At 52.3% G+C, this 20,983-nt stretch overlaps 2 protein-coding genes across 2 annotated transcripts; one reads left to right on the forward strand and one right to left on the reverse strand.

Moving 5' to 3' along the window:
• The first annotated feature begins 8,919 nt into the window (after positions 1–8,919).
• LOC34622882 (mediator of RNA polymerase II transcription subunit 15) lies at positions 8,920–11,510 on the forward strand. Its single transcript, XM_026338559.1, has 5 exons — positions 8,920–9,233; positions 9,333–10,017; positions 10,111–10,794; positions 11,020–11,169; positions 11,370–11,510. The coding sequence occupies exons 1-5, from the start codon at positions 8,920–8,922 to the stop codon at positions 11,508–11,510; spliced, it is 1,974 nt and encodes a 657-aa protein (XP_026194344.1).
• A 6,731-nt stretch (positions 11,511–18,241) lies between these two features.
• LOC113147574 (testis-specific gene A8 protein-like) lies at positions 18,242–19,170 on the reverse strand (the record flags this gene model as incomplete). The annotated part of the gene is made up of 4 exons (XM_026338560.1): positions 18,242–18,484; positions 18,633–18,762; positions 18,823–18,917; positions 19,123–19,170. Coding segments are annotated over 4 exons (516 nt in total), but the record flags the coding sequence as incomplete, so codon positions are not given.
• Between the last annotated feature and the right edge of the window lie 1,813 nt (positions 19,171–20,983).

The following is a 20,983-nucleotide window of genomic DNA, read 5'->3' on the forward strand; positions in this document are numbered from 1 at the left end:
TAGATGAAACCTAGGAAGCGAGGGAATGCTATACTGAAGTGTTCGGTGTAAGCGAAAATTTTGCTAGGCCTTATAAAAAGCCATGGTGGCGATTGGAAACATACGCCAGAGCAACTTTTTGCCCGTGGCATTGCATACTAGACATAGTACTACCATAATTAAAAAACTAGGAAGATGCCGTTTTTAGTGGGGAAACAATTCGCTGTACGCAACCCCGCCGCCTTGAACGCGAGTGACTATTTTCGCATACTACACTGGTGATCACATCTTCTAATACATGGACGTGCTGTTACTATCCAGCTTTCTGCATGAATCCATTGTGGGTCTAGGTGAACTAAGTTCCAATCGGAGATAAACGATGAGCCTCTTTTAGACATTTGCTATGTCCCACCGTCATGTAGGATTCCATACCACCCGCATAAATACCTCCACACTAAGATTTCGAGATGGTTCTCGTAGGAAGAAATACTCACACTGACACTCATGGCTACAAAATTTTACAAATTGGGTGTAAGTACCACAGCCTACAGGATATGTCGTTGGACATGGCTTTTACTTTTAAAGCATATTCAGGATCCTCTGCCAACCTAATAGCACATTTGCTGTTATTATGGTTAAAAGATAACACAGAATACTGCAAAATGTTCCCACTAGAGCTTGGCCTTCACGGCTACGGCGATTGCCTATCCACAATCTGTTTCAAACCTTCCAAATGCTCCTCAGGCTAGTGCTGCTCATCAAAGAAAGAGCCATTCTGAGGACAATAACAAAGTGTGTGGCGGTGTAAGTCATCCTTCTTCTAAACCTAGTGGAAAGGACCGAAGTTGGCTGGACGTGTTGCAGCTCGTCGCGGCTGCTCTGCCAACATCACTGCCCACGCCATCTAGGAAACGCATACTTAAAGCCGAAAATCCAAACGTCATACTAACATACTACAAAAACATCAGAGTGTGATAATTAACACAATTTGCGTCTCCTTCTATGCGTGAAGCGATCGCGTGCTTACGCATGGTCTCTCACGATGTGGTCCGCTGGGGAACGGCCCCAAAAGAGACTGAAATTGCTACATGGCAAAGTGGATACACAACAGCACTATTAACTCTGAATATTTAAAGCCTACACTGGAATACTTGCCATAATTCGGTGCGTTCTTACCTACAGTGGCATCTGGGGACAACTGCACATAGGGGTATGAGAAGGGGATGCTGCATAGTGTGTAATGCGATCATTTTTTCAAGCTCATTGCACATAAAAATTCCTCCGTAGTCAACGTGCATAGAAGAGCGTAGTTCACACCTGGCGTGATACATTACAAGGAGGAACCCGTGCAGCAAACCGAGGTTAGGGAATCGATGTCTTGGCAGCTGAGCCGCTAACTTTAACAGGCTTTGTGGATGGAAAATATCATCAAATCAGCCCAGAATTGATCTTGTGGGCAAAATCCTGGCATAGACGTCGTGCAGTCCATGAACTTTGGCGTTGGCTCCTGAGTGCGTACGTCATCTACCTTGGTTTCCAACCAATGGATCCGACAAAATGTGGTTTTACAGTGCTGTCGGAGGAGAGGGAAAAGTTGCTTCCAAGCTCCATTAGGTATTGAGTTCAGCGGAATGCCGTATCTGGATTCTACCCATATTCCGGCTTTCTTCTCTTTTGACATACTCGTTGCCGTGAAACGGGTGACTTGCCGAGGGTGGTGTCACAGGAAGCGGGGTCTAGCAGCTACCTGTAGGCATTCAGGAGGCTTCTCGAGCTTGTAGAGAAATATTGCATCTCAGGCTTTCAAGGGCTCATTCTGGCCCAAGAAAAGCAAAGGCACAACACGGGGGCTCCTCCTGATTTGTCCAATTTGCTCTGAGGAGTCAAGTCTAGAACCTGCGGTGCATACGGGCATTCTACAATGTTCCGAAACTGCAGCAGGCTTGAGACGTCCCTTAAGTAGCTGGCATCCAAGCACCTTACAGTGCAGCAACTGCAGAGTTCCTCGTCCAAGAAAACTGGCAACCTACGAACCCTTCAAAACTCGTGGGACGCGGAAAGCAAATAGCCCAGTGTTATGGTGTGGGAAAGGTGGATAGCTTATATACAGTCTTAAGGCCGATACAAGGATACACTAAATTGCCAATATGCTTGAGAATCATGACAAATGGGAGGCGCATTGAAGACACTGATCCAACATCAAATAGGCAACAACAATCGACCGAATATCGCCAAGAAGAGCTGCAATTCAAACGCCTTTACCTAACACGAATCGGTGATGGCCACTGATAAGCTCCGAACCTCAGTTCGTTGCATAAGATCCGGAGATTGGGGTAAAAACCCTAAATTCACCAAAGGATCAACTAACCTCAGCAGAGGAACTAAATGAATTTTTGTGTGTGGAATCGCTGCTTACAAAGGATCTACGCTGAAAAGTATATGAGCAGATAGAGATAAGCGGGAAAGGGGTTACGCGCCGCTGCAATGTTGGCAACGAAGCTAATGGCACCGAGACACATTCCGTTTTACAGGACCTTACAACGGCAAAAAACGATTTAGTAACTTAAGGACGAGCTGTGAACTAAATCAAGGACAAGGTACTTATGCCATGACACAGTGGCTACAGGTCCCACGTAATTACCCCCACCTCAAATACTGGGTTTGCTCACCCTGTTCTCCATGAGACCTCCTCGAATAAGCTTTAGTGCACATATTATGCCAACTTATTACTTGTTCATGCTGTTGCAGCCCCGTAGAAATCTAATGAACTCACTGGAACTACTGTGAGTGGAAAGAGCAATTATAGGAGTACAGTCAGTGTTTTTCCCTTCCTATGAAAATATACGGGATTTCGTGACGGTCAAACGGGCTGAAGTGCCATACGGACTTTTGTCTGCATCACTACTTCTCGAAAGGCAGCCAAAGCGAACCGCGCCAGTAATACATTTCTCCTTATTTGTGTACCTGAGATACTGTGCATTTATGGAAAGTTGGCTTGGTTTCTCTTTGTACAGTTAGTGCGCTTTGACGAAGTTGTGTATGCGGCTAGAGGGGGGCAATTGTGTGGCTGTTTGTTGGGTAGCCAAGGCTGAGTGCCGAAGGTGTATGCAGGTCGCGAGGGCACAAAAAGGTGTCAAATTAAGTAGGACTTCTGGAATTTAATGCTTGTAGTATATGCCCTTCATGGAGCGAAATAATTCTCGCTTACTGGTTATCTGTCTTTGGGAGCAAGACGAATGGCGAAACTTTTCATAAATTCACGAACGGAGAAGCGCCTGAACATGTATTTTGACATTCTGATTCCAGCGAATTTGGCCATCCAAACGTTTCCCTTTGATGTAATATCTGGCGCACCTAGAAGGAGGTGTCGTCACTGCCCATTGTCACCCAAAGACCTGAATCCCAAGGCAGAAATACTCCGCTTGCCCTCGGATGACTCGAATCCCACGGAAAAGGTTCAAGCCATCATGGAATCGTGGATCTGTATCGACCTGAGGAAATAATCTACACAATAGCGGCATCCTTGCGTGGTGGACAGGATGTAGTAGGAGGAAAGGTACATCGCTTTACTCTAATAGGTGCTGCATACGTAGCAAGCACCCACATGGTGTAAATTCACAGTTCCTGTGCTGCTGAGTGGTGGTACTAGCCTACAGATATTGCCCCCTGGATTGTGCTTTTTCTCGAGTGTCTGCAAAGGAGGGCCTTTTGTGTGAAGGCTGGCCTCAAGGGATACAACAACACTGTTCTGGTTATAAAGGTTCAGGACCCAGCCTTGGCACTACTGTTTCTACTTTTCGGCCTATTCAGGCCTTTGCTTTAAAGATCGTGATTAATTGAATAGCCTCTGGAAACCGCAATAGTTTTCCGTTGCTGTTTGAGCACGAACGAGCGTTTCTCCACCCACACCCCACACAAGGCTTTTAAATTTGTGCTTGAATGCTCGCTTTTCACTACGTTACTGCCCTCTTCGTTCCCAATCAACTCTCACCTCTGATTAACATCTTTCGAAATCTGCGGAGTGATGCGGGAGCCTAGATGCGGCAGTACGCTCGCCGGCAGGTTTGTGAAGGTAGATGGGAAAAGATACCTATGATAATGTGTGCGAGGCGGTAGAAACAGAAAAGGGACAAGTAAACGGCGGCGACTGGTGAGGGAGCAGGTGTTTGTAGACGGGCGAAATTAGCCTTCAGGGGCTAGAGATGAAGGGACGAGCTTGCGCTGGTGTACTCTCAAAGAAACGTTGAGAGCAAGGAGTCACAGCACTGCAGAACATGCTTATGCTGGATTTAAATAAAAAATTCACCGTTATTATGTCAGATGCAGGGAATATAAAAGCTCTAGAGCTGACCAAGACGAATAATTTGCCATAGGATTTCCCCAGAAAGCGAAGCGGATGGACTGACAAAACCGGGAAGTCAGGAGGGCAGCTTCATTTTGGAGCGCAATGGATCTACAAGATAAATAAGAAGGCTAATGGCCAACTAGGCTAGGTTGGTGCGCGAATCCTACAGGAGGCGATTAACAAAATTAGCGATAAGTAATTCTTGAGCCCGTGGTGTACCAGTTTAGTTGAATTTGGGAACGCCCATAATCAAGAAAAAAAATAAGCCTAGCTGCACATCGATTTGTAGCATTTCCTAGGGTTGGGCCTGTCCCAATCACTACCGTGTAGATTCAACGGGAGGTAAAAACTCATTCACCAGCTGCACTTCCCCGTAATTGCTAATCAGCGCAATACACAAAAGAAAGACACGATATCATTGCTTCCTTTCAAAGCCATTCCAAGCCTTTAAGCCTATACTTGACAATTTTTTCTGTATGGCATAGTAACGTGCCACAACCATGTAGCGCGATAAAAAAAATGGGAGTAGCGGAGGGCTGGATCGGGGCGGGATCTGGTGTGCTTCGATGTTGTAAGTCCCAAAGAAAACCAAACCAACACACAAACCCTCGTGCATAAGAAATATATACTTGATGAATTGTTCCATGAGGTTCTTCGTTATATCGCATCATGTGTCACGTTATACGCTTCCGCCTCGAATCAAGCAGATTCACGTCTTCCACTGGCTCCGCGTGCAAGCGGTGCTCAGAAGAGCCATGATATCGTGTTCCTGGGGGAGTAAACGCTCCGTTCCAGCTTTTTCAAGCTTAAGCAGGCTATGCAGGAGGATGGATATTAATGACTGATACATTTCACGGGGTCTTCACGTGCATTCGCCCCATCTACGGGTATGGCTCTCGTATCTTTCGTCCGTGTTTAAAAGTCATATGGGAGCATTCTTCCCTTTTTAGAAATAGACGCATTGACTTATCTCCTGGACTAAGCGCTTGCCATGCTGAACCCCTACGACATGGAGGGCGGACTGATCTATTTGCTCCTGTGCCTCTTCGTACAAGTAGGGGCTGCTGCCGTCGACAAGCCTTTGTTAATGCTTTATACGGAGGAGGAACGAGAAACGGTACAGCTTAGGGACCCACGGGATCAGCAAGATGACGGCTTGCCTCCGGATGCTGGTGGTGTAAGCCAACAGCATACTGAGGGGAGATCACATGGGGGTGCAGCTGATCCTTATGGTGTGCATTCAGAAGTAGAACAAGGTACTGGGTGGGCCGACACCGAATCAGATTCTTATACGCTTGCTGAGCTGCTTCCTACTGATATTCAAGGTCCAGCTAATCGGAAAGGGAGCAACAAGGCAAGCCGCAGTGCCTACAGGAGCTTTATGAACTTTGTACAAAAGCCCTCACTACCGAACGTTTTAATGGTCGCCACTATCATGTTCACTTCGTATCTTCTTCCTGTGATCGTTTGGAGGCTTCTGAATATAACTTTCACCTTCTGGGTAGCGGCAAAAGCATTGCAGTTACGAGAAGAGTAAATTGGCATGCAGAAGATGGGGCATGACCGCAGACACCGACGTCGTTCTACTATGCAGCATGGATGTCAAGATTGAGCGGTGGTTACACTTGCGTCCTTCGCCTGCAGTGCTAAGCTGTGCTCTCATAGTGTGGAATTTTGTTACATGTTCCCGACGCAGAAGGACTCTAATCTAGCAGGCCTCTTTTAAAGCTGTGCCTAGTACTCATCTTTACGCAGGGGGGAGCGCCTCTAGAGATATTGAAGGGCCCAGCGAAGCTTGACTGCCCCTCAGCAAGAGTCGCAGCTCTACGGGGGGAAACACTGCCATCCTACTGCCTCTCTCCACAAACCCCGGCCCCCGCCAACAACCTATTTTTAATTTGTCGCTTATTTATAAGTTCTGTTACTTTTTTGGGCCCCCTCTACACGACGGGGTAGCAGGCATCCCTCATGTGGGGTGGATGCACTTCGGTGGAGATCACAAAATGTGTTAACCAAACTGTATAAAACCCCATTAAAACTTTTCGAGGACAAACCAACATTTTCAATATTCCCCCAAATCGTTGCAAACATGCTCCGTAAAGATATCTATATATCAACAAAACTTAGCTCTATTTCCTCGTTTTCACGCTCACTTGGCTGGTTGCTGCACGCGGGTAAGTCGCTCACAGCACCAGAATGAAAAGCCTTCGTTGCTAGATACAATTAATTGCTTTAATGGAGCAGCCAATTTCGTGCAAAATTAGCACTTCAAGACTCTTTAGTGAGCAAAAATGGTCTCTGCGCTGCACTTGTGCGTGCAAGGCAAGGTGCAGCTAGCGATAAGATCCTCTTTATTTTCGCAGCTGGCCGTTAGTGCTGATAAAGGTACAGCAGCTTTTTGGAAGTATAATATCGAGATCTCTGCACATGCGAGGCTGCTGGCCCTTGAGAATATCGAATGGCCGTACAAGGCTCTACTGCACTTCCAACAGGTGCTGGAGCTCTACTTCAGGTAGCTCGTCTGCTAGCCATTTGCCCCTTCCACAGATTATGGCCCCTATGGACGATTTCTGGAATCACGTTTAATAATGCGTTTCGGTGATGGCCTGAACCTACAGGACGCTGGGGCAGTAAGGGCCTCACATGCGGAGTTAATTCGTGCATATGGAGCTTTTAAGCGTAGTGGCTGCTGCAGCGGACCAAACTAAGCTCAAACACCTTTACTGCACTACTTACATCTAAATTAAAAGTAGAAAAAGCTCGATACAATATGGCGCAACGCATTGTGCGTGCGAGTTGGAGACTGTGTGCATCTAGCTGTGAATCCTCGGAGTGCTAAGGATGTGCAGTTACGCGCGCCGTAGCTGTTCTCTCATCATGAAATAAAAGTATAGGGCAAGGGCAGGGGACGGTAGGAGATCTTTAGGAAGGCACTTGAGAACATTTGACACAGTACGTCAAGCCTGGAGTCTGGCATCTTCCCACAGAGACCTTAGCTGGAGTATTTAGTATATCGAATTCAGCTAGTGCTTTTAACCAGTTCTTCGAGAAGCAAACCTGGGTGTGTTAGAAACTGCCTGAGTGTAGCTTCATTCAACTACGCCAGCTCACCGTACAACGCCGGTAGATGTGGACCAGAAAAATACAGAACCAACGCGGTGCGCCATGAGACCACGGATCACAAAGCCTCAACACTCCCGGGTATGCATTTTGTCACGCTTATACCTCGGGAAATTCCTACTCTCAACTAAACAAGGGGGCCCCCACTGGTTCACTTTACCTCCATATCCAAGAGGTGGCCAAAGTGGCGCGCCGCCTCGTTGTGTATTTGCCTTCTATTCTGCAGTTTTCTAGAGGATGCGCACGATGTAGGGAGCATCTATTTGGGTGCATGCCCCTTGCATCAGCTGCCACCGCTGCCCAACAGCAGCTGCCGCCTCTGCCCACCAGCAGCCGCATGCGGCGCTAAACACAGCGAGAGCAGTCTCGGCGCTAACGGGGCTTTCCGATTATGGCATTTTGGCTTTTAATTCTTAGCCTGCAACTTCTTGCCTTCCTATTGTTTACTCGAGGTCCACAGAAAGCAAACAAGGGGCCCAAGTCCGCCGAGTATACGGATTGAACTTTCCAGCCTGCAATTCTGTACAGGACCGCGCTTTTTACTCATATTCTCTGTTTTACACTTCACCATTTCTAGATTGAACTTTCGTCGAAGCCGAGGAGCAGGGGAAGCAATCCCGTAGAGCTCGCGGCGCCCCTTCGAGCAGACTCAGCGCATCTTGTAGTTCTCCGAACCTCTCATGGGCGGTTCGAGAACACCAGCACTGCACGATTCTGGAACCTCATAAAGCTGCGCACTTCATCACGAATAAAAGCTGAGAGTCCAGCTTGGCAGTTGCACCATCCCTGCACGTGGCTCCTACGGCGGGGTACCACCGCCTTGAGTCTTTTCGGCTGCGACAAGGAGGCGTTCATTCCGCCTTCTCAGATACAGACGACCTTGCATGCGTCGCTGATTGCTTTCGTGATAGCGAGAAAGTCTGCTAGCTCAGCTTCCTCGCCAGCTCATGCAGTGGCTGCGGCTGCAGGGCGCAGCAGCTGCTGCTGCTGCTCTTCCCGCTGCAGCCGTCTAGACTACCCAGTCGTGCCAACTTGTATGGAAGCAGCACACATATTCAGGCAATAATCCCACGACTGCGCTTTTGCTGTTGCAGCGCCTGCCGCAGCAAAAGCAGCAGCGACCCTACGGACGCGCGGCTCATAGAAATGGCCAGCAGTATTTTTGTGTGAAGCAGCTACAGCAGCAGCAGCTGCAGCAGCAGCAGCAGATCTTCCAGAAGAACAACAACCAACTATTGGAGCAAATGAATCTGACGCAGCAACACGTGGTGGCGCAGCAGCAGCAGCCTCAGCGGGCACTGCCGCAGCAGCAGCAGCATCCGTTGCAGCAGCAGCATCCGTTGCAGCAGCAGCATCCGTTGCAACAGCAGCATCCATTGCAAGAAACGCAAAGTGCGCATCTGCAGCTGCCACAACCGCCGCTATCACAGCAACATCTCAACAGCGCACAAGTGTCAGCCCGATTGCAAGGATCCATGTTCGACTTGGCTCCTCTTACACCAGCCGCAGCAGCCGCAGCTGCTGCGGCTGCCACACCCCAGTTGTCGCCTAATCCTGCACAGCAGCTGAGTACCCAGCAGCAGCAGCAGCAGCAGCAGCAGCTGCTTGCCCAGCATGGGCTGTTGCAGCACTTCCAGCAGCAGCAGATGCAGAAACAACAGCAACTGCAACAGCAGCTCCAGGTTGGCCTCTTCAAACCGCAGCAGCTCGTGCAGCAACAGCAGCACATGCGTCAGCAGCAGCTGCAACTGCAGCAGCAGCTCCAACACCAGCAGCAGCAGCTCCAACACCAGCAGCAGCAGCTGCAGCAGCAGCATCAACTGCAGCAGCAGCATCAACTGCAGCAGCAGCAGCAGCAGCTACAGCAGCAGCAGCAACTGCAGCAACTGCAGCAACTGCAGCTGCTGCGCACACCCAACTCTCCTGGTTTGTATAGCGCCTTTTGCCGGCTGCTGCAGCAGCTTTCGCTGCACCGAATGACTTTGCGAGATGCTCGAGTGCGCGTGTTGCTGGTGATGCTGCGGTGGCTTCAGCAGCAGCAGCAGCAGCAGCAGCAGGCTGACCCTGCATGCCTGTTTCGAGAGGACCAGTTTGAGCGGCTTGTGCGGCAGACACGGGCGTACATGCAGCTGCTGCTGCAGCAGCAGCCGCTCAAGGAGGAGGAGTTGCTGCAGCTGGGTATTTCTCCCGCAGTAGGTTTCAAGCCGGATCGTCAGTTCTTGGCTGCTGTCGCTGCTGCAGCGGAAGGGGTGAGTGGTTACAAAGCACCAGCCCCCAAGCACCAGCAGCTGCAACGTCCAAGGAGTCATCAGCTTTTTGTGCAGCTGTACGACCAGCAGCTGCAGCTGCAGCTGCAACGGGCAGTCAGCGTGCTCGAGCGACAGGCGCAGAGGTACGAGGAGCAGGCACGGCTGCGGCTGGAGCAGGAGGAGCAGCAGCAGGAGGAGCAGCAGCAGCAGGAGGAGCAGCAAGAGGCTCAGCAGCAGTCGCTGCCCGTAGGCACGGCGGAAGGAGCAGTCCCCTCTAGGGACGGTAAGAAGAAGGAGGAAGAAGAGCAGCAGCAGCAGGAGAAGGAGGAATGCATGCAAGCAGCAGAATGTGGTGCCTGCAGTTCTGATAGTTCGGGTGTCGTGAGCGGCGAGACGCGGAAGGATTCAAAGAGGGAGGACGCTGGCGACGCTCCCATAGGCGCTGGCGACGCTCCCATGGGTGCTGGCAGCTGCAGCGGCGATGGGGTGGGAGGCGCAGTGGCAGAGAATGGCATGCTGGCATCCGACGCGGAGAGCGCGAGCGGGGAGGCGTCTTCTTCTTCTGAGGAGGAATTCTGGGGAGTAGGAGGTTTGGAGAGGCCAAAAGACGAGGGAGACAGCTGCAGCATGCAGGAGAGGGCACGCCTGAGTCGATTGCAGAGGCGGCTGCTGTTGCTGGCCCCTTTTCAGAAGCAAGTGCGAGAGCAAGTTGCAGTTCAGCGGCTGACGGAGGTGCCCACCCAGCTGCCCCCTCTGCAGCACTTGCCTGTGCGTCTGGCGCGCAAGCACCGAGCGCTCCGACTGCTTAGGGAGAGGGGAGACAGGCTGACGGCGGCGCGACAGCAGCAGCACCAGCAGCGGCAGCAGGTGCTGCAGCAGCTGCTGGACAGTCACAGGAGGGCCTTCTTGCAGCAGCAACGAGATGTGCTGCGGCAGTTGCGTCGAGTGGCGGCTGCAGTGAAGAGGAAGAAGATGGCAGCAGTCGACGGGGGGGAAGGCAGCGCTGGGTGTGGTCATCCTCTGCATCCTACGGACTGCGGCTGCCCAGGAGGGGCCGCATTTGCGGCGCAGATGCGAAAGGAGCGTCTGGATGCGTTGCGAGTGAGGAGCTTTTTTGCGGCTTGTGTGTTTGGTTGCGACTTGCGTGTAGTCTGTGTGCTTGGGCTGCTGGGCTGCCGTGCATGCGCGAGTGCTCGTTGGCGGCAAGGCGCAGCGTTTTCGCGTTCTCTCCCTCCCGTCCTGTAGAGCGCTTCGCGTTCGATCCGAGCATTAGGACAGTCTCTGTGTGGGGCGTGCGTGATGCCGCTTTCTCCTGCGCCTCCGCAGAAACACGACGAGGCGGGATACCTCAAGCTGCTCCAGGAGACAAAGAACGAGCGGCTGCTGCAGCTTGTGCGCCAGACCGAGGGGTACATGCAGCAAATCGGCAGTCTTGTCGTTGAACAGCGCGAAAGAGAGGGCATCAGCGTCCCCGCGGTATGTATGCATGCATGCATGCATGCATGCTGGCTGCTGTGCTATCGAGCTGTCTGTGGTGCCGCTGAGATTCGGGACGGGCTGTTTCGACGCGTGTTTTGCGTGGCGGTACTGCCACTCTCCACGGGTTCTTTCGGCTGCCTTTCTTCGTGGCGTAATTTCTGCCGTCGTGCACTGTGCATGCATGCATCTTCTTGCAGACAGAGGAGGAGGCAGAGGGGGCTGCGGAGGAGGCCTCTGGATCGCTTTCGTCCTCGTTTCTCTTCTCGAAGGAGCGCTACTATCGCATTACGCACAGTCAACGGGTGCAAATATACACGCACACGCATATGCGGCGTTAATAAAGACACTAGTGTGCCTTCATAGATAAGGGATCGAGGAGCAGCAGAGTGGAGTGGCGAGGGGCTAACTGCTGCAGGCTGCAACAGGCTGCATCCGCTCAAAGAGCTGTACATTCAAGGGCCTTTAGAGCCGAGGTTGGATTTTTCGACGAGGGGTGATGGTGCTCGCCAGGGGGGCGGCAGTGCTGCTGCTCGGGGGAGGGGTTGTTGTTGTTTGTTGCATGTGATGCTGGGTATGCTTTCTCGCGGGGATGCTGCTGCGGCTCAGGAGAAAGTGACGGAGCTGCCGTCGTGCCTCAAGGGGGGGACGCTTCGATCGTATCAAATGGAAGGGCTGAACTGGCTTGTTTCTCTCCACAACAATGGACTGAACGGCATTCTCGTGAGTCTTCCCTCCGGTGTCAACTGCTCTGCTGCTGTGCTGTAGCCCTCTGTTTCTCCATGAGATAAATGCAGCGTGTGCAGTCGGCTGACAAGCGACGCCAGGAGCCGCGATTTTGCGTCTCCCAAAATGTCTGCTGTTTGCAGTTCGCATGGTCAAAAAAGAATGCTGCTGATGGGGAAATGGCTGCTTTTAGGAGGGGAGTTGTTTGTGCTGTGTTGTGTTGTCGGGTACACCGCTTGCCCTCTCGTGCTGTGCGTCGCTTTCTTGATGGAGCGCTTCACGCTTGTCTGAATACACACGCGCGTCGTATTGTTGCTGCTGCTTTGCTGTTGTCTGCTGCTTTGACAAAGGCGGACTGCATGGGCCTGGGAAAAACGGTGCAGACTGTCTCGTTCCTAGCTTACTTGTATGAGAAGAAGGGTGTTCGCAATCCACACCTCATCCTAGCTCCTCTCTCCACGCTTCATGGCAACTGGCGGCTCGAGTTCAAGAAATGGTGGCCATCGCTTCGCATTGTTGTCTACGAAGGCGCGAAGGACGTAAGGCAGCTGCATGTTGCATGCGCTCAAGCGACGCAACTTTGCATTCGATCGAGGTTCCCCCACTTCTCTCAGAAGCGCATCGTGCCGCATCCGTCCTCGCGAGCTTTCCTCCTTCCTTCCTCCTGCCCTCCTTCTTTGCGCGTTTCCCTGCTTGCCTAATCAACTCAGCTTTATGTTGTTCTGCGGTCTCTTCCTGTGTATCGCCCCACCCGTTTCTCGGCGTTTTTTGCTCTTTTTCTTCTTCTTCCTCTTCTTCCTCCTCCTCCAGTCGGTGTTTGTATGTGTATGTATGTATGTGTGTGTATGTATGTGTATGTATGTGTATGTATGTATGTATGTGTATATGTATATGTGCATGCTTTTGGCGCACTTTCCGCCCCTCCCCCCTATTTTGAGTTTTTCTTCTTCCCCTCTGCTACAGCGCTTCTGTATGCTTCGTGTCTCGCTTCGTCCCCGTCCCTCCCTCCCTCCGCCAGTGCCGCTTCTCTAGCCTACGATGCTTGCTCCTCCTCTTGAGTATGCCACTTCTTGCTTCTTGCACGCGGCCTGCTTGCCGTCCGCTGTGCCTTCCGCTTGCACATGCGCGCTTGCACGTGCTCTGGTGTCCTCTTGTGTGTCTCCTCCTTCTGCGCATTTTAATGCCAGTCAAACGCATCCTGCTGCAGGAAGCCTCAGCTCAGTAGCCTCAGCTCTGCCATTTGCCTCAGGTGCGCAAGGCTCTTCGCAGCCGCATAGTCTCGGGAGTGCGCGTAGAGGGCAGTGGTCAGGAAACGCAGCGATTTCTGGAGCCTCTCTTTGATGTACTTCTGACTACGGACGCCTTTGTGCTAAGAGACAAAAGCTTTCTCAAGAAGATCCAATGGGAGTATCTTATTGTTGACGAGGCTCACAGGTAGGCAGCGCTGCTCGTGTGGCTGGCACGGTGTGCAGACGGATTGTGTATGCCTCTCCGCCTCAAGAGGGGGCCTAAGGGGGGTCCCTTCTTTTAAGAGGCTGTCTGATTCAGCTTCCCTGTGGGTGTATGTATATATACACCACTCGGCCTTTCGACAGAGAGCTTTCTAAAGCAGCTTTTTTGTAAAGGGGGAAATCGACCGCCGCAAAGCCTCATGACTCCGTGTATACTGGTCCTTTCGGGGTGTCTCCTTCAGGCTGAAAAATCCGAATAGCAAGCTGGTGCAGACGCTGAATTCTGGATTTTTTATCCGCCGTCGTATCGCCCTTACAGGCATGTGCACCTCATGAATACCTGCTGCGAATTGGTCTCTCTGTCCTCACTTTTTCCTTTCAGTCTTGTTTGCATCATCAGCAACAATTATCGAGATGCCGCAAAGGGGCGCCGCACGGTTTACGCCTGTACCGCGGCGGCACTGCCCCTGTAGATTTTCTTTCTCGTTTTTTTTCGATTTATGGTCTGTTTTTGAAGCGGTGTGTCTCCCGAGTTGCAAAAAAGCCTCTCTAGAGTACCACCAAAACTGCTCTTTCGGCAGACGGCCGAAAGCAAGGAGCCATACGCGGTTCCTGTCCAGCGGCAGTCCCCCATGCATGCAAGCATGCATGGCCGTGCAACGGCAATATCTCTCGAATACGCCTGTTGCCAGCACTCCTGAGACGAGGAGGCATTCATACATTCGGCTTAGCTGTGAGTTGTGTCTGCTGCTGCTGCTGCAACTTACAGGCACACCCCTGCAGAATGACATTGTGGAGGTTTGGGCGCTTCTCAACTTCCTTATGCCCTCAATCTTCAATGCGAAGCTGAATTTTGAGCAATGGATGAACGTGCCTCTTGGAGGAGCTCCCTTAGGAGGGCCCGGAGCCACCGGAGAAGATCAGCCCCACGCCATTACCGTTACTGAGGAGGAAAAGCTTCTTATTGTCGACAGACTTCACAAGGTGTGCCTCGCACGCCTCTGGCATGGGGGCTTCATGGGCTGGCTGCTGCGCTGCGTCTCCCCACGTTTTCTGCTTTGCCTCCGCCTTCGATCCTCTTGGTGTGCGCTGCTGCCCCTCCCCAAAGCTTCCCCGTGCAGTCGCATGCGTTCGACGCCACTGCAGGTTCTAAGGCCTTTTCTACTTCGGCGCGAGAAGGCCGAAGTCGCCGACGAGCTGCCTTCCAAACAAGAGGAAATCGTGTGGTGCCCCCTCTCGGGCATACAGCGGATTCTTTACCGCATTGTAAGGCCCTTTGGCGCTAGAGGAGGTTTCCCGCTGAGCAGTGCACAACACCCTTCGCGGCTGTATTCTTCGCCCTTTATTTTAGGAGCTTTAGACATGCTTTAGGAGGACGCTTTAAGAAAACTTCGGATGGCTCTAAGGGGCAATGATGACTCATGTCAGGACCGCTAGTGCCTCATTGAGAACTGCGTGCTTGTGGGAAGCCGTCCTTTTGCTAGAGGTGCTGCTGCTGCTCGAGCGCAAGAGGTTTCAGAGTCTGGCAGTGCCACCCCCTCCTATGCGCATGCGCATGGAAGTCATGGCGTATGGTTTGAAGCCGCTTCTCTTTGATCTCAGATCGAAGAGAGCCCTATGGGACACAACCGGATGGTGCAGCTTCGCAAAGTTTGCAATCATCCTTTCCTCTTCTGCTTTAGCTCCTTCACGCGTAAGCCGATGAATTTTTCTGTCGTTTCTGCTTCTTCCCACGGCTCCTCCTCCTGCAGCAGCGGCACTCTAAGAGGCCTGCGCGGCAAAGACTCTGAGTGCTTCTGCTGCTGCCTTCGCCTTGCTTCGGCTATCGCAAAGCTTCTCTGGGTTGCCTGCCTGTTTGCGCTGCTTCTCTTAGCCGACGAGAGTCTCGTTCGCTGCTGCGGGAAATTTGCAATGCTGGATGTCTTGCTGCCGGCCCTGAAGGCAGCCCAACATCGCGTGCTCGTCTTCAGCCAAATGACAAAACTTTTGGATCTTTTAGAGGTTTGTTTGGAGAGGGGATTTGTTCTTCCTAGTGCCCCTGCGGCAAGAAGCACTTTTATGCAGCCCCTTGTTCTTCTAGCACCTACTTGAAGCAGCACCCATCTTTTCTTTAGGATGCATCCAATCCCTATTGCTACCAATCTATGTATATACATAGATACATGTGCATGCCTTTGCATATATATATACATTTATACATATATGAACATGCATATAAGCGCGTCATTCCCCATGTGCATGTGCTGGTCATCAAGCACACAGGGGAAACATATTCACCCCCAATATTGGTGGGGGCACCTCGCCTGTAGCGGCTCTAGGCCGTATGCTTCTTATCGATGTCGATGCAGGCTTGCCTTTGGGCTTTTTTCTCAGGCTTACCTGTCCCTCAGAGGCTACCGCTACCTCCGCTTAGACGGAGGCACTTCCAGTGAGGAGCGCCAGACTCGACTCGCCCTCTACAACCAGGAGAACTCGCCTTACTTCCTCTTCATACTTTCAACGAAAGCTGGAGGTAATAAAAATGGCGTAAAAGTAGTTTGCTCCAACTTTGAGTCGGGATTGATTTGTTTTTGATTTGGGGTTGATTTGTTTCCGCGTTGGGGTTGATTTGTTTCTGAGTTGGAGTTGATTTATTTTCGAGTTGGAGTCTGTCTTTGGGTTAAGTTCTATCATCGAGTTGGTTTGATCTGTAGGAGGTTCTATCTTGGAATTGTCTAAGAGAGCTCTCTGGCCTTAGGTTCTGAGGGAGTTGGAGGCGCTCCACTGCCGGGGGCACACAGGATCTAAGGTCTACAATCGGTTGAGTGCCTGATTTTTTCAGGATTGGGAGTAAATCTTCAGTCAGCAGACACAGTAATCATCTTTGACTCGGACTGGAATCCCCAGAATGATGAGCAGGCTCAGTCGAGGTATGTGTAGTACTCCAATAACTGTCTCGCTTTATTTCTTTCCTCTATCTCTATATCTGTCTATGTCCCTATCAGTCTATCCCTACAACTGTCTATTTTTCTATCTGTCTATATCTCTATCTGTGTATCTGTTTATCTCCCTATCTATTTATCTCTATATGTGTCTATCTCACTATCTGTGGATCTCTAAACTCCTAGATGGGATTAGGCTGCACTCTAAAAGGGAATGCCTCTGATGCAGAGCTTTTAAGGGAACGCTCGGTGGAGGGGGGGGCGTCGAGAGGCGAGGGGATATGAGGGGAAGGAGGCAACCCGCTGCTATTGCTGAAGGCGAACTCCTAACCCTGTTGATTGTCGCTGTTGCGTAGCGCAATGAGTGGCTTTGGAAAACATGTTCTGGCTTTGTGGGGTTGCCGCTGGGGGCCGTTCCATGCTGCTGCACTCTGACGTGTGAGTGACTGCGGTATTTTTGCTTTCTTTGTTGTGTGCCTTGCTGTCGCGTGTTCAAAGGGCACACCGCATCGGGCAAAAGCGAGAGGTTTTGACAATTCGGTTTGTAACACCTTCATCAGTGGAAGAGCAAATTCTGCATTCCGCTGAGCTGAAGCTCGACAAGGATGCGCTGGTCATCAAGAGCGGCATGTACAACGGCGAGCTCCAAGACAGAGAATCCGAGAGACAAGAACAGTCAGACAAACACAGGCAGTCGCCTTGGCAATGCATGCAGGAGCAGAAGGATGCAGACGCCTTGGCAAGGACAGAAAGAGGGGCACGAAGGGGGGGCCTGAAGAAGCTCTAGACGAATACAGTCCATCCGAACTTGCTACTGAAATGTGTTTTTTTGCTGCTTTTCGAGTGATTTGCGGAGGCAATTGATATACATATACATGTATATATGGCATCCTTGCCTGTTTTCCATGGCTTGCCTTGGTATTATCTGCTCCCTCTTTGCGTGTCTGTCCTGTATACTGGCGGTGTTCGCGCGTCCTCCCCCTCTCCCTTTGTATGTGCGTCTCTTCTGTATGCATCAAATGTCTCCTTTTTCTTATGCGTGTGCATAAGATAAAGTGCCCTGCTTTTTTGAGGCAGAGGACCTGTCTGTTAATCTGGAAATGCAGGGGTGGCTGTTTTTCTTGTGCAGAGTGCGAGAGATCCTGCGGCGTCGTAAGCAGCTCGAGGCTAACCTCACACGGCCCTTTGATTTTGCGATTCTGAAAAATCAGCTTTCGAGGAATCCCGAAGAGTCTCGCGTCTTTGAAGTTCTCCAGAGAATTAGACAAGTCCGTGGACTGCTGCCTGCTAGAGCGAGAGCTGATGTCTGCGTGTGGGAAAGTTGTCTGCTTCCTTCTTTTCCTGCTTTGCTGGATGTATCTTCGCCGCATACGGTGCTCCCCCTGAAAGGGTGCACTGTCGCGCATGGCGCTGTTTGTTGCTGTGGACACATGTTGCTCCTCACGCTGCCTTTTCGGGGTGTGTTTTGACACCACCGGAGAATCCGAATGAATGGGGGGCAGCCTACGGGGATCCTTTTCTGATGCGCCCGCTTTTCGCAGTTGCTGCATCTACCGGGCCTCATTTACGGAGAAGCGGTGCCGCCATGTCTGTTTCGCTGGTCGAAGACTGTCGAGCGCTCACAGGTGGTGCAGCATGGGCAGCGCGAGTCATCAATCCCTTCCGAGCCTACTGTCTTCTCGCTGCTGCCTGCCTGCCTTTCTCTAGTTCCCTTGAGATTCTTGCGACTCGCGCTTTCCGCTCTGTGGCCAGAGCACATGGTTTGCTGCGCGTGGGCTTTGTCTGCATGCCGTTTGCAGATCGAGTTGGTGCAGAACACAGCGCAAGCGGCACAGGACTGGAAGTTGGGGTACTCTCTGTCCGACTTTTGGTCTACCCAGCGCAAGAAGAAGATGCCTTCGGGATCGGTGTTGCATCTCCAGCTCGTGGGAAGCAGCAACAACGCACCGCTATCGCTTTTTCCCGCTGCAAGTACTACCACACCGACGGCTGGCAGTGACTACAGCCAGCAAGCGAGGCTTGGGGACTTGTCTCTCCAGCAGCAGCAGGCTGCTCAAGCGCAAGAGCTTCTCCAGCCGCAATCGCTGCAAGACCACCAAGAGGACAAGCAGAGAGACGGGCAGCCGGAGCAGCAGCAGCAGAGGGTGCAGCAGCAGCAGAGGGTGCAGCAGCAGCAGAGGGTGCAGCAGCCCTTCGAGTGCGCAGTTGCCCCCCTTGCTGGAGCGGGGGTTAGCAGTTTCGCGGAGCTGTCAACTCCTCATGCAGCGACGGAAGCATCAGGGGCAGGAGCGGCAGACGTTGGGGTCGAGAAGGGGCCAGCATCCGTTCTGGACAGAGGCACACGCTCTGAAGAAGAAAGCAGAACGGCTAACAGCGGGCTTGTCTCGCCGTCGGGGGGTGTTGCTCTTGCTGCTGGTAGTGGTTCTGCTAGGACTGGTGCTGCCTCCGCTTCTCCCGCTTGTGGTGGCGCACTTGTCGAAGCAATTGCAAGTACTCTGGAAGCGGGAGTTCAGGGGGATGCAGCACCTCCAGAGGCTCGAGGCGACGAGAGGAACTCCGCTTCACGCGCTGCAGCAAACGCAGAGGAGGCAGTGTCTGGCGCAGACACTGCCGCTGCAGCCCCCATAGCGGAGGCTGCGGATGCGGGCTTCTCGGATCTGACAATAACACCCACTCCCGCCACGTCGGATATCGCGTCCTCCGTTGCAGCGGCAACAGGAGGAGAACGAGCAGCGGCTGCAGTCGTGATAGACTCCGCAGCAGACGCGGCAGATCGGCTTTCCTTGAGTGCAGCGAACTGTCACCGGGAGGGAAGCCCTGCCCATGCAGCTGCTGCAGATGAGGCCCCTGCTGCTGCTGCTGCTGCTGCTGCTGCTGCTGCTGCTGCTGCTGCAATCCGAGGAGGAAGCGCCGCAACAGGAGGCGCAGGGGGAAGCAGGGCAGGCGTTCCTGGTGGGAGCGAGGATTTTGAGGATCCCTGGGGTTGCGGGGAGGGCCTTGAGGGAGACACTGCGGGAGCCTCCGCTGTTTGCCTCGCGGATCCTCAGCGGTGGAAGACTCTCCTCAACGGAGCGATCTCCCAGGCGCTCACCGAGGCTATACAGGATCCCCGCTTTTCAGCGTTTGTGGAGCTGCCAAGCCTCGCCGTGTACAAGGACTACTACGAGGTACTCGAAATCCCACAGAAGAAGACTTCGCTGCTGTGCTTGAGGCTGTCGTGAAGTGGCCTTGTCTTATGCGCGTGTAGCTCTCTCTGCGTCGTCGTGGTCTGTCGCGCTTGTGTGCCTCTTGCTCCGCTGAATTCTGCTGCTGCCTCCCCTCCAGGCGTCTTGGAGGGAAGGAAGGACTCTCTCTCGCTATTTCTGTATATCTCTCTCTCGCTGTACACTCGCTTAGGAGGGGGTTCGACCCTGTCTTGTCGTCTAGACGCGACTCCTGTCTCTCTTTCTCTCTCTCTTTCTCTCTTTCTTTCTCTCTCTCTCTCTTTCTCTCTCGGCTTTTGCGCAGAGCAGCGAACTTTTCTTCTTCCACGCTGTCGACGCATTGCACGCGTTCCCATACGCATGATACCCCCTCTGGTGTGTCTGGCTGGGGGTGTTTACTGCAGCGCGTGCCCAAACCCGTCTGCTTGCTGCAAATCCGCAAGTTTTCTGACAAGCAGGAGTTCACGTCTCTTAAGTGAGAGGGCCCTTCTCCCTGCGCCACTCGCTGGACCATCATTCCCCTGAAAGCGCCGTTCTTCCCAATAAGCGTTTTAATGCTGCAAAAGCGACTGCCATGGAAGAGGACTCCTTCTTGCAGGCTTCTTCGTGGCAGCGGGTAACGGGAAGGGGAGGGGAGGGTCTTAGTCTGACTCATGCTCTGCGGGGGCATGCGTTGCAGCAAACTTGAAAAGTATCTGACACGCCTCGCAGAAAACGCGAGGGCTTATAACGGGCAGGAGAGTCCCCTCTTCCTGAGAGTGCGCAGCTCTACTTTTCCCCATTTCCTTTGGACGCCTGTGGCCGCTTCTCCTGTTAGCTTCCCTGGAGAAATGCGTCTGCTGCGCTGCCGATGCATGCATGCCTCAAGCTGGTGCGCTTTTTCGTGTGTGTCCTCAGGCTTTGGAGTGTATAGGCTCCGTGCTGATGCGCAGTCGCGTGAATGCTTGCATAGCATTCCATTCGCTGCATAATCCCACCCAGGGCGAAAGGATGCACCGCCTTTTCCAAGTCTACCGCAGCTGCTGGGACTCAACAGCCAGCACGCCGTTACCAGGTATTTCTCCCTTGCATCCACTGGGGCAGTAGCCGTGATCTTGGAGGCGCATCCGCTTTTCTGTGTCTTCAAGCGGGTGTTTGTCCGTCTGTCTCTGTCTGCCTGTCTGCCTCTGTGTCTGTCAGTCTCTCTCTGTCTGTCAGTCTCTCTCTCTCTCTCTCTGTCTCTCTCTCTCTCTGTCTCTCTCTCTGTCTGCCTCTCTGTCTTTCTGTCTGTCTGTCTCTCTCTGTCTTTCTTTCTCTCTCTCTCTGTCTCTCTCTCTGTCTGCCTCTCTGTCTTTCTGTCTGTCTGTCTCTCTCTGTCTTTCTTTCTCTCTCTCTCTCTCTCTCTCTCTCTCTCTCTCTCTCTCTCTCTCTCTCTCTCTCTGTGCCTCTCTCTCCTCTCTTTTTTTCACTTCTCCTCTTCCACTAGAAAAACACATCTTCAGTTTGCTTTTTTTTTTTTACAAATAACATTGAC

The sequence above is a fragment of the Cyclospora cayetanensis genome, unplaced genomic scaffold (assembly GCF_002999335.1).
Source record: "Cyclospora cayetanensis isolate NF1_C8 unplaced genomic scaffold, CcayRef3 CcayRef3_contig_277, whole genome shotgun sequence".
Taxonomy (NCBI): Eukaryota; Apicomplexa; class Conoidasida; order Eucoccidiorida; family Eimeriidae; genus Cyclospora; species Cyclospora cayetanensis.

Coding starts and splice junctions, on each gene's coding strand:
- LOC34622882 (XM_026338559.1), top strand. CDS start 8,920: ATGTTCGACTTGGCTCCTCTTACACCAGCCGCAGCAGCCGCAGCTGCT. Junction 10,795..11,019: donor AGCGTCTGGATGCGTTGCGA/GTGAGGAGCTTT, acceptor GCGCCTCCGCAG/AAACACGACGAGGCGGGATA. Junction 11,170..11,369: donor AGGGCATCAGCGTCCCCGCG/GTATGTATGCAT, acceptor ATCTTCTTGCAG/ACAGAGGAGGAGGCAGAGGG.